Consider the following 11272-nt stretch of genomic DNA (forward strand, 5'->3'; position numbering starts at 1 on the left):
CTCTATTCCTCCAAAAATTATACAATAAAGCTATTCTAATCAGTAATGATAATTAAAATATAAAATTTAAAGGTAAAAAAAATAGTAATTTAAAATAAATATAAATAAAATATTTTTTAAATATCAAAAACTTTGATTAAAATTTAGAATCATAATTTATAAATGATGATATCAAAAAGTTAGCTCTTTATATAATTAAAAATCAAACAGCACTGTATGAAAGCATCAGAAGCCGCCGCTTGATAAAATTGAAGGAGAGGAAAGAGGAATAGCTATCACCTACATCGCCCCTGCTCTTTCAAAAATTATGCAATAAAGCTACTTTAATCAGTAATGATAATTAAAATATAAAATTTAAAGGTAAAAAAAAAAAGAGTAATTTAAAATAAATATAAAATAAAATATTTTTAAATATCAAAACTTTAATTAAAATTTAAAATTATAATTTATAAATGATGATATTAAAAAAGTTAGCTCTTTGTATAATTAAAAATCAAACAGTACTGCATGAAAGCATCAGAAGCCGCCGCTTGATAAAATTGAAGGAAAGGAAAGAGGAACAGCTATCACCTACGTCGACCCTGCTCCTCCAAAATATTTGCACCGCGTCTCCCATTCCTTTTATAGTAAAAGCCATGGGTCGCTTTTTTATTCATTTTGAGTGTTTTTTTTGCGGCTAATCATATGCGTTCAACACTGCAGGCAACCCTAATAATTCATTAAAAAGTCAAAACTACCCTCAACCCTAACTAAAATTACATTAAAGAATCCAAAATTAATATAAATAAAATCTATAAGATTAGATTTTTGACTTAATCTTTGAGCTTGTCCATATCCTTTTATCAAAAATAATCTCATCAATATCTTTTAAATTAGTCTTAGAAAATCTGTACAAATAAAATAAAATTAAATAACAACTGTGTAAAAATATTAAAGATATTATTTATATTTTAAAATTAAATATTTAGATAGTTAAATTTAAATAGTTAAATATTGACTAATAAAATTAAATAAGATTCAATTAAACTCAATTAGCCTCAAATAAATATTTAAAATCTAAATTAAAATAATAAACATATATAAAATTGTTATTTATCAAGCATGGAGGAGGGAGAACGATAAACTGATAGGGTTGTTGTAGGCGTTGCATATTTAAGTTCAAATTAGATTTAAAAAAAAGTAGTCAAAAAATTATATTTAAAATAATTCTGAGGTGCAAACTGTTTTGAAGAAATGCGATTGTGGTATTTGAGGAAATATTTTATAAAGTATAGTATCTAGGTAATTATTATTTTATTTTAACATATGGGTTTTTTTTATTCCATCATTGGGTATAATATTATTACCACCCTTCCAACTAAATCCAAACTCGTGTTATGTGAGACCTTATTACTTCTATTTTTGAAAGAATAAAGAAGGTGAGATATTTAGCATATAAGGAAATATTTAGTATCAATATATCTCTAAAAACTATTCCCATCAGGTATAGTAATTATTTTGTCTTTTTTCCTGAATAATTTGCCAAAATCCATTGTTATTCTACCAATTGTAAAATAAAAGATATAATTTTGAATGACATCAATGTTGAAATATCAATTAAGCTTCGGGGGCATTGCAACGAAATTCAATTGCACATCACTCACTTAGGAATGGACATTTGGGACTCGCTAGAAGTTTGGCCCTAAATTTGTCATTTGACATCATGTTACTGTCATGTTCTGTATAAATATGTCTTAGCATAGGGCACAAAAAACATTTAGCCACGATGCATTGTCCCTTGACTGTGGCAGATGGCTTGTTTTGCTAGAAAATGACATGTTTGATTCTATTTGCAAATATTTTCAAGTTAAATTAGTATCTCATACTTTTATATGTTTTATACATATAATTTTAACTTGTTTGACATAAATCTTTTATGTTTACAAGGTAAAAGCTTGGGATCTCATTTGAAATAAATGAATTCTATTTACTATGGTAAAGGCTTATATGGTTTGTTCTTAATTATCATGATAATTTATGATTAATATGTTAAGTTAGTGGAGATATTTGGCGATATTATATCATGTCGCTTTGTACTCATTAGCAATGGATAAATTGACATATTTGTTGTGCAACACGTACATTGCTAACCACTTGAACCCCATTCGCAACACTGTTGAGGGTCCCAGTGCATGAACAAATTGGAATAGGAGTACACGAGATATCCATGTCAATCTCATTTATTACAGTTTCAGTAGTTTTCTTTCCAGACCTTGCCCATCAGCTAAAAGAGTATTCTCATCATTTGACGTACGAGGTCGTCTTTTGGACTTCTTTACCTTAGGAGACTTAGGTACCGTGGAACTCTATCTTTTCTTACTAGTGCCATTGATCTTCTCAACAGGTGCCTCTTCCACCGACCTTTCTTCCTTCGCCAAGTTAGGCGATTGAACACACTGCATGTGATGGGCTGAAGATGTCTCCAAAATAACAACATAGTTTAACAAGTTAGTTGGAATCATGTTCAAGAACTTCTCTCTCTCACTCCCCATGTAATCCATAGGATAAGTTACTAGTGGCATCCTAATAGTCCTACGGTGAAAGGCCACAATGTTTCTAGACAAAACTATAACATTGCGCACTCCAAGCATGGGTTTTTCAGACATTGACCAAATAAGTTGGAGTTTAAGATGATTCTTAAATAAAGTCATGGTTTTATGGCAACCTCAATTGTGTATGTCAAGGCCATTATCTCTATCTATTACAATAAGAAATGATTTGCAGCTAAATTAAATAGGCCATTAGGTTCTCCAAGCAAGCATTTAGCTCCATTCAAATTAAAGAGACCTCACAAATGTATATAAGCAAAACCTTATTCAGCATATATTTTAACTTGTGGATTATAATTTACTTTATCTGATATGAGACTTCGTACATTTACAGGTCTCAACTTAAACCAAGCTCTAATACCATTTGTTAAGAATGAGAGCGACCACCCGAAAACGGGTAAGAGTAGCATAATCAAAGTAGAAACATATGATATTAAATTATATTAACTCAAAACTTTAAGGCTTAAGTTTAGAGGTTTTTTTTCTTTATTTCATATTAATTATTAAATCTAACTTTATCTGATACGGAACTTCCTATATCATGTTCAGTTTGCTCACACTTAGACAACATAATAAACACATATGGCATTAAATCAATATTATTATTAATATTTATAAAAACTAAATAATCTATATATACTCGCACACACTGTACATGGTATATGTTGCTGGGAAGAGGATAATGAAAGGATTGTATGGAAGAGAATGTGATTCATGAATAGCGTGTGCATCCAAAAATTCAGTGGCAAGGAAGCAGAATCAAAGAAATGGAAGAGAGAGAATGAAAGGAATCTAGAACCAACTAGTTTTTGCACGAAATATTACTTGGCTTGAATTGTCTTTTCCTCAGTGTGGAATGTAAGCTTGTGAGTATGCCCGCCCTGTGGCCTATGGGTGTGCGTGACTTCAATTGTAAAGTGTGTGTAATTGCCCTTAATTAAAAAAGAAAAAAACAAGAAATCTCTTATAGTGCAGGATTAAAACTATGTCTTGATAGTTTTGTAATATGTTCCATCAGCTCTTGAAGAACAGTTTATTTGTCTCGTATTGCTTAACCCTATTGGTTGATTTAAATGCACAAGATAGGATATTTTTTTTAAGTAATCATTTTTTATTTACAACACGTGTCGATACGAGGCTTAAATCTTAAACCTTGGGTTCATAAAGAGGTGGTGTTATCATTAAGATAACTTACCATTTTTGATTGCCCACAAGTATCTTTCTATTAGAGAAAATTCTATTAAGGTGAGATCTATCATTAAATGTTGACACCTCTATTAGTAAAAATTTAAACTTTAATTCATCACATTATGAGGAACTAATCACTTTTCGGTGAACTCAACCTTATGGTAGGGATGGTAGGATATTAAATATATAGAAAATGTTATAAGTATGTACCAGTAAAATTAATGTGAATTATAAACATTGAATAAGTAATGTTTTTAACCAAATCGAATTATATAGACTCTTCATTAATGAAACACATAAATAGAGGTGGATGCATAAATAAGTAAGTTTTTTCATAAACAAATAAATCAAACAAATTATAAAGATTCTTCAATAGCTCCATGCGAATTCATCATCTATCGGCAAAGATATGGATTCCTATTTGCAATCTACTCTACCTATTCTTTTTCGGGGCCTAAATCTACCCTACCCATTTTGGTAATTAGCCCATGCGATGCACGGGGTATAATACTATTAGTGATAGTGATTATAAGAGGATAAGACTTATTCTCTCTTAATTATAATATAATTATTATTAATTAATTAACATTTTCCAAAAAAGGTTGGTTAGAATCTTAATTTTTTTTAAAAATTTACATATTTCTAATCGTACTCTTGAGATTAATAAATATGTCATTTGATATTTAAAATACCCTCCTTAATTACTTAATAAAATAAGGATATAATTGAAAAAAATATAAAACAACTATCAAGTGACCTATTTTTTATATCAAATAAAGCTTATAAATACAACTTACTCTTTCCTATCATAATATAAGGCATTTTTTAAAAAATTTATCTGGTAAAAAATATAGGTATTAGATAATTTTTTTTAACTATACCCCTACTTCATTTATTACTTTTTTTTTTATAAAAAAAGTCATACATTGAAATTTTAATTACTATTATTAAAATTTTTATATAGAGTATTCAATGAGTGTATAAATGAAAAAATATGAATGTTTTTAAAACTTAAGGTAAAACTAACATTATTCATAAATCGTGAATTAGTTAATTATGACGTATATTGTGATTTGGAGAGAGTATATACTTAACTTTACAAATTTAGTATACTTACATTTAATCAAATCATAATAAATAAATCTTAATATATTAATAAAAGTAATAACAAAATTTATTATAAAATAAATAATTTATAAAGATATACAAGTTTTAATTTAATTAAAAACAAGCATATTGAATAAATACATAAGATTAAGATATAAAAGGCATGAACAATCAATTTAATTAATTATAAGTAGTGAACAACCTCGTAAATTGTAGACAGTTCTTTTGGGCCCACACGCTAGCCTTTCTATGTTGTCCGAATCCGGGTATGCCGGGTCTGGTCATTTTCTGGGTCGATGGAAATAAGCATTTCGGATAAGTTTGCTGGATACGAGCCTTACTGTAGACACTACTCCTCTCGGCATCAACCCGGAAATTCAAACATCCGTTCGCGTTGGAGATTACTACTCAACGTACTCATGAATGAACAAATGAAGAAATTACAGTGAATCCAGCAGCTGTTTTTATTCCGAGAAGATTTTTATCGCATTAGTCTCTTGGTAAGCTAATATTTTATAATTCCCGCTCCAGTTTCATTCTCTTCATCTTGTTCCACCCTTACTGATAAGAAGCTGCTTTGTGTGTTTCTCATTTTTGCTGCATCTCGTCAAATACTTGAGGTCAAATAGTTTGTTAGCAAGAGCTGAGAAGTTAGAAGGATGGGAATTTTCGTTAAAACATGGAAGCGAAATTGCTATTAATATTTACCATTTTTTATAACTCGAGATCTATGTTTCAATTTTATTTTGTGCACTTTTGATCTTGCATTCGATGTGAAGATATCCTGATAAAAGTTAGGAAAGTCATCCGAAAGATATCCTTGAAATCTATTTGTCCCGCAATCAAAATCTGAAAATAAATCTTTCTGAGTAATATTAACTAAACTAAATAGTCATAGTGTGGTCCTAATTCCTTATTTTGTGTGGGCATTTTATTATATGTTACCATAAAAGAAGTTTCCTTGGCGGTTATTCATCTTACTTCGTATTGCCTTATTTTTTAGTTGAAATTCCTGCGGATAGTTCTTTTTGACATTTTCATAGAAAGACGACGATTGGCTGATTTGCTTAGATACGACTGCTCATCATTGACATGGAAATGGGACATCTTTTGGGATACAAGAAACAATTATGAGTTTTCTGTGAATGTATGCAGAAGAATAGTTCTGCTGGATTGTTGCAAATTGATAAGTGAATTTAATTGGATATTGGCTAAAACTGCCTTATCACTTTCTAGTGCTTCGCCTTTTCCTCAATAGTACAAGTTAATTTTTTATCCGCTGGAGAACTTTTGGTCCAAAAAGGGAAAGAATTATGGTTGATTGTTTCTCATTCCTTAAGCTGTTCATGTCTATTTCTTATCTCCTTTAGTCATTGGAAAATATACTCCTGCTGGTGTACAAGTAAACGCTTCAGGCTTTTAAGGTGAAGCAAGATTTGGTTTTGTTGCCCAGTTCACTTCAAATGCTGAAGGGAAAGATATGGCCTTGATTGTGGGAATATCTTTCATTGCTTGATATTTGAACTGATCTCTGTTGCTTGTTTTCCTTGAATATGTTGAGTTGAATTCATATGTTAAGAGTCATGTACTCATAGCTCCTGATTTGGTGACTTATTTTTCAGTGACCAACTTTGCCACTTTTCAATTGATGTCATGTGATGTATTTCTTAGATATTAGTGACTTATATGTAGAATGAAATTTGGTTTGCATATCTGGCTGAATGTTTAATCATGATATCGCAGTTGGAAGAAGGTTACTATTTAGCAATAATATTGTATAGTTTTTCTTATTTAATTGAAAAAATAGCATCTTGTTTACCATTGTTCTCAGGTCATAATGATTATAAAAGGACTGTTCGGAAGATATGAAAGGTGGAACCCTGTTCATCCGACTTATGGAGCATTTTGGGGCATGGGTGTCGGCATTGGCTGTGGTGTTGGATGGGGTCCAGGATTTGGTCCTGAAGTGGTAGGCTATGTTGGAGCTGGCTGTGGTGTGGGTTTCAGTGTAGGTATCACTCTAGCTGGCTTTGGTCTGGGTCTTCCTATTAACTTCATCTTTCAAGCCCCTTTTCAAGGTAAATTCTTATAGAGTTGAAATATCAGTTTCTTTCTAAAGGTGTCACTCTATCCACAAAAGTTATGTATCTAGGAGTCATCATAAACTGGACCTCTTTCACCTGATGAATATGAAATCCTGTGCATTTAGATTTTGATATTCTTAATCTTGCGATCATGGTGATTAGAGGTTTTTTTTTTTTTTTTAAATCTTAATCTAGCAATTACAGCAACAAGAGGCTCTGCATTGGAATCAGCACATTTCAATGGTTTTCTTTCTGGAAAACATGTTGCTGGGAATAGCTGGAGTGGAATTGCAAGATGTGTTTCTTACCTGCATAGAGAAGCTGCGGAGAAATTATCTAGCTTTAGGCAAAGGCAGTTATTGATCAAGGGTAAGAAATTGAAACCCCCCCCCCTTTACTGGAAAAACATACTTTCTTTGCTTACTACTTCTGCATGGGAAATTTTATGTGCATTCCATGATCAGTTTTTCAGTTCTGTGATGTATTGATTTTGTGCTTAAAAGATCAATGAATTTTACCCTCTATCACCTATTTGTTAGATTTGCAAGATCAAGAACTCAAGATATATTTCATTGATTAAATAATCTTTGTGTTGTACATCTGTTGATATGGTTACTTTCTTGAAATCCTTCCTTACTAGTAGTAGTAAACTGGTAAGGATAATCAAATTTTATGCATTTTCTGGTTAAAAAATAATTTCAAAGGTTTAACCTGATGAATCATACTGTATTGGGTTTTCACTTTTTAACGTGATTTAATGCCATTACGAAAATGACGCCACTGCTTGTGAATGCTTCCCAACTCATGTTTGCTGGGTATTAGAGTCTATGCTGCCGTGTTATGGACATGAATTATCATCTTGACATGAGCGACATAATGTTAGTTTAGTAAACATGTTTAATTCATTGGACTACCACATTAGCATATTCCATGTAAACTAAATAGTTGAACAAAATGATATGAGCCTTACACAATACACGTCAGAAGCTTATGTCTGTATTAACTTGAGTTTTATGACTGGCTTCATGTTGCTTGGGAGAACAAGAGTTAAAAAAAAAATGTTGTATGAGAGGAGCAAGTGACAAATGATCTTCTCTTGGTAGTTACATTCTAAGATCCTAAATGTTAAGGAAGAATTATAAATCATGTGCATATGATGAGATGAAGAATTTTCAATTAAGATCATTTTTATGCTCCTTCAGTATGTGAGTTTTTGGTAGTTTCTGAATGGAGATCAGATTCAAAGATTTGCAATTTTCTTTGCAGGGAAAGATTGATAGCTTCAACAGATCCTTCGTTTCCATTAGTTGCTGAAGGAAGCGAAATTGACAACCTTCAGTCTTTCAGCACGAGGCTATGCACTACAGAATGTATTTTTGTCTAGATTTTTAGACAAGATGCTTGTCTTTTCCTTTTCTTTAATTGGTTCATGTGCATAGAGTTAATTCAAATCAGTTCAGTATTTTACTACTTTATAATGATGATTTGGTATGAGTTATTTTACTTCTCAAGAGCCCATACCAATGTAATACTAACTCAATCCTAACAAACCTTGTACATCTCTAGCTTTCATACAAATACTCCCAAGGGTTATTATTTATTACTGTAAACTAGACATTATTCCACAAAGTTTCATATTTTAGAAGAATATTCTAGCAGCTTATTTTGTAATACATGGCTTAGATCTCGGGATAATAGTCCATGCATCATGCGTTTCTTCGCCACTAGAATCATGAACTTAACTATCTGTATAAACTTTGCACCAAAGTTTTCCATCACTATTGGGAATTGCCTACCAGAGATTTACATGGCCCAGCCTCTGCTTTCCGGATATCAACCTCAGGGGCACCTTTGATCTTCCAGACTTCAGAATCAATCACCGAGCTTCACAGCCTCAAATAGCTCCTTCAGGTGATCCTTCTTCATCGTACAAAGAATCTCATAAAGAAGAGGAATAGTGGCATTCGCCTTGTGAATGACCTGACCCCATAAAAAGTTATCCATGTCCTGACCGTTAGCTTCTCTGGGTTCAAGCAGCTTCTTCTTCTTCTTTCAACAGTCTCTGCTTTTGCCTATTTTCAGCTACTTTTTTCGGGATACAACGGAAATAATTTTCAGCTACTTTCTTATCAGAGGGAATGCGTATTCCAAGAACCAAGTTGGTATGGAAGTGAAAACAGAAAAGAGATTGCAAGCAAGCACTGTGTTTGTCTGAAATGAAGCAGGGTTACAGCTGGTGGATAATGCTTCTTGTTGTTTGTTGTTGTTTTGAACTTTGCTTGGTTTCTGTTGAATGAAATTTCATGGTATTTATTCAACAAGAAATAACGTAGGAAACAGGTTCAGGAAAAAGTACAAAATAGGTGAAATGTATGGAGAGTTGGAGACACAGAAGTAGGTAGGTAAGGATCTTGGGGAACAGAATAAGGAAAAAAAGTACAGAGGAATATGATGCGAGGGACTGAGTACGTTGTGGACGAGTATGGATATGGTTAAAATCCAAACGGAGAATTGGAGACTTGGAGCATATCATGTGATCTGTTTGGAAGGATCATTTTGATCCTTCGACAAAAAGCGAAGCGCCACTCAGTTTGACTTGTTACGACTGTCTAGAGAGGGTATCTACATCAAGAATGCTTTGACTCTGCTCTCAAACAACCGTTCAACGTTAACACAGTTGATGGGTAAATGCTAATTTTACAGCTTTACTTCCCCGCGTGGTGCATGTTACCTCCTTTAACTTTCGCATACGTTTGGTTACTTTGCTCATCGCACTAACAAAGATATTCAAATTATTTTGTGTCTATAATTTTAATTTAGTTGCAATTTAATTTCTGAAACTTAACTCATTCAACTTAGTTCTTCGAGTTTCATCATATTAAAAAAAAAAATCATAGTTTTTCAGGAAGAAAGACGAAGTTGTAACCAAGTTATAAAGTGGATGAACCAATAAATTAAATGGTTAAACTTGAGAGATCTAGTTACATCAGATTAAATTTTAAAAATTTAGTTGTAATCAAATTAAAAACACGTAAATTACAAATTAATTTCTCACAGATGCTATCTTTAGGTTATTTAAATATTTTGTTAGCTAATATGTAAAGGAGCATATTACTTTCCTTCTATTTCTTTTCAACAATTAATGGCAGGAATGATTGACAACCACTATTATGGAAACTAGATATATTTTTTAATTTTTATACATTGTATAAAATGTAATCTCAATGGCCTTATACATGATTAATAAATAAAGTAATTTGCTATGTATTGTATGTCAGAGGCATTATATTGAATATTGAGCCTCATTAGTCATATAAATATAAAGTCAGAATTACAAACTTAATTATATTTTTTGTTATTCAATCATAGTTATTTTTATTATGGTTCTATAATCAAGATTATTTTCCACTTGTATTTTATCTTGCTCTGTTTAATTGTGTCCAAAACGACTCTGAATGAATTAGATCAGGAAAATGACATTAAACGTCATCCATAATAGGATTTTTTTTTTTTTTTGAAAGAGACGGTATTTTTTTTCCCTTTTTGGGTATTGCATAATTAATATCAGTTTAAAATATAAAATTTGTAACAAATTATTCAATATTCACTAGCCATGAATATTATATTTTTAAAGGAAAATTGTCGTCTTTTTTTTTTCTTTTTTCTGAAAAAGGGCAACTCCACGCTGAAAGATTAGTCTTTTAGCAACCAACGCATCCTTCATTTTGAAGTATAAAGGTGAAAAAAAAAAAACACATATTGACAATAATGGACTCCACTTTTTTTAACCCTGCTAGCTGAAAAAAATCTCGTGATAAAAAAATATAAATTAAATTTTTAAAATTTTGAAAATGCAGCTGATCCATGTTAATATGAAAAAAGCTTATTATTGATATATAAAGTCCTTCACTAAAAATTTATAAAGAATATACCATTAATATATAATTAATATACAATGATACAGTATTGACAAATATAATAAATTCACACCGCAAAAATAATAAATATTAAATTGTTTACTTGATTTTAACTTATAACGTGAACTACATCTACAAAACCCCATTTTTTACCATATCTTAAGAGTGAGACCCACCATTCTAAATTTATCTCCCTACTTTCCCATAATGAATTACTTGGATTCAATTCTATTCAACGCCGATGCTCAATCAGGCAAGAGATTTACATGAGCAGGAACCATAGAAATTCAAGGGTATGACTAAGTTACAATAAATTAAAGGTGAAGAGGGGAAAAAGAAGAAACAGAAATTCAACAGCAAAACTAAATTCCAGTACGATAAATTAAAA

General features: G+C 31.2%; 1 protein-coding gene and 1 pseudogene across 1 annotated transcript; one reads left to right on the plus strand and one right to left on the minus strand.

Annotated features, from left to right (window-relative positions):
* Positions 1-2020: 2020 nt before the first annotated feature.
* LOC129301362 (protein BASIC PENTACYSTEINE2-like) lies at positions 2021-4249 on the minus strand (annotated as a pseudogene).
* Positions 4250-5259: 1010 nt separating this feature from the next.
* Positions 5260-8580, plus strand: LOC129301363 (cadmium-induced protein AS8-like). The gene is made up of 4 exons (XM_054939926.1): positions 5260-5383; positions 6715-6961; positions 7163-7336; positions 8234-8580. Exons 2-4 carry the CDS (start codon positions 6721-6723, stop codon positions 8242-8244), a joined length of 426 nt encoding a protein of 141 aa, XP_054795901.1. The 5' UTR covers positions 5260-5383; positions 6715-6720; the 3' UTR covers positions 8245-8580.
* The last annotated feature ends 2692 nt before the right edge of the window (positions 8581-11272 follow it).

This window comes from Prosopis cineraria, unplaced genomic scaffold, assembly GCF_029017545.1.
Source record: "Prosopis cineraria cultivar Desert tree isolate PC_DT_omini unplaced genomic scaffold, ASM2901754v1 PC2069, whole genome shotgun sequence".
Classification (NCBI taxonomy): domain Eukaryota; kingdom Viridiplantae; phylum Streptophyta; class Magnoliopsida; order Fabales; family Fabaceae; genus Prosopis; species Prosopis cineraria.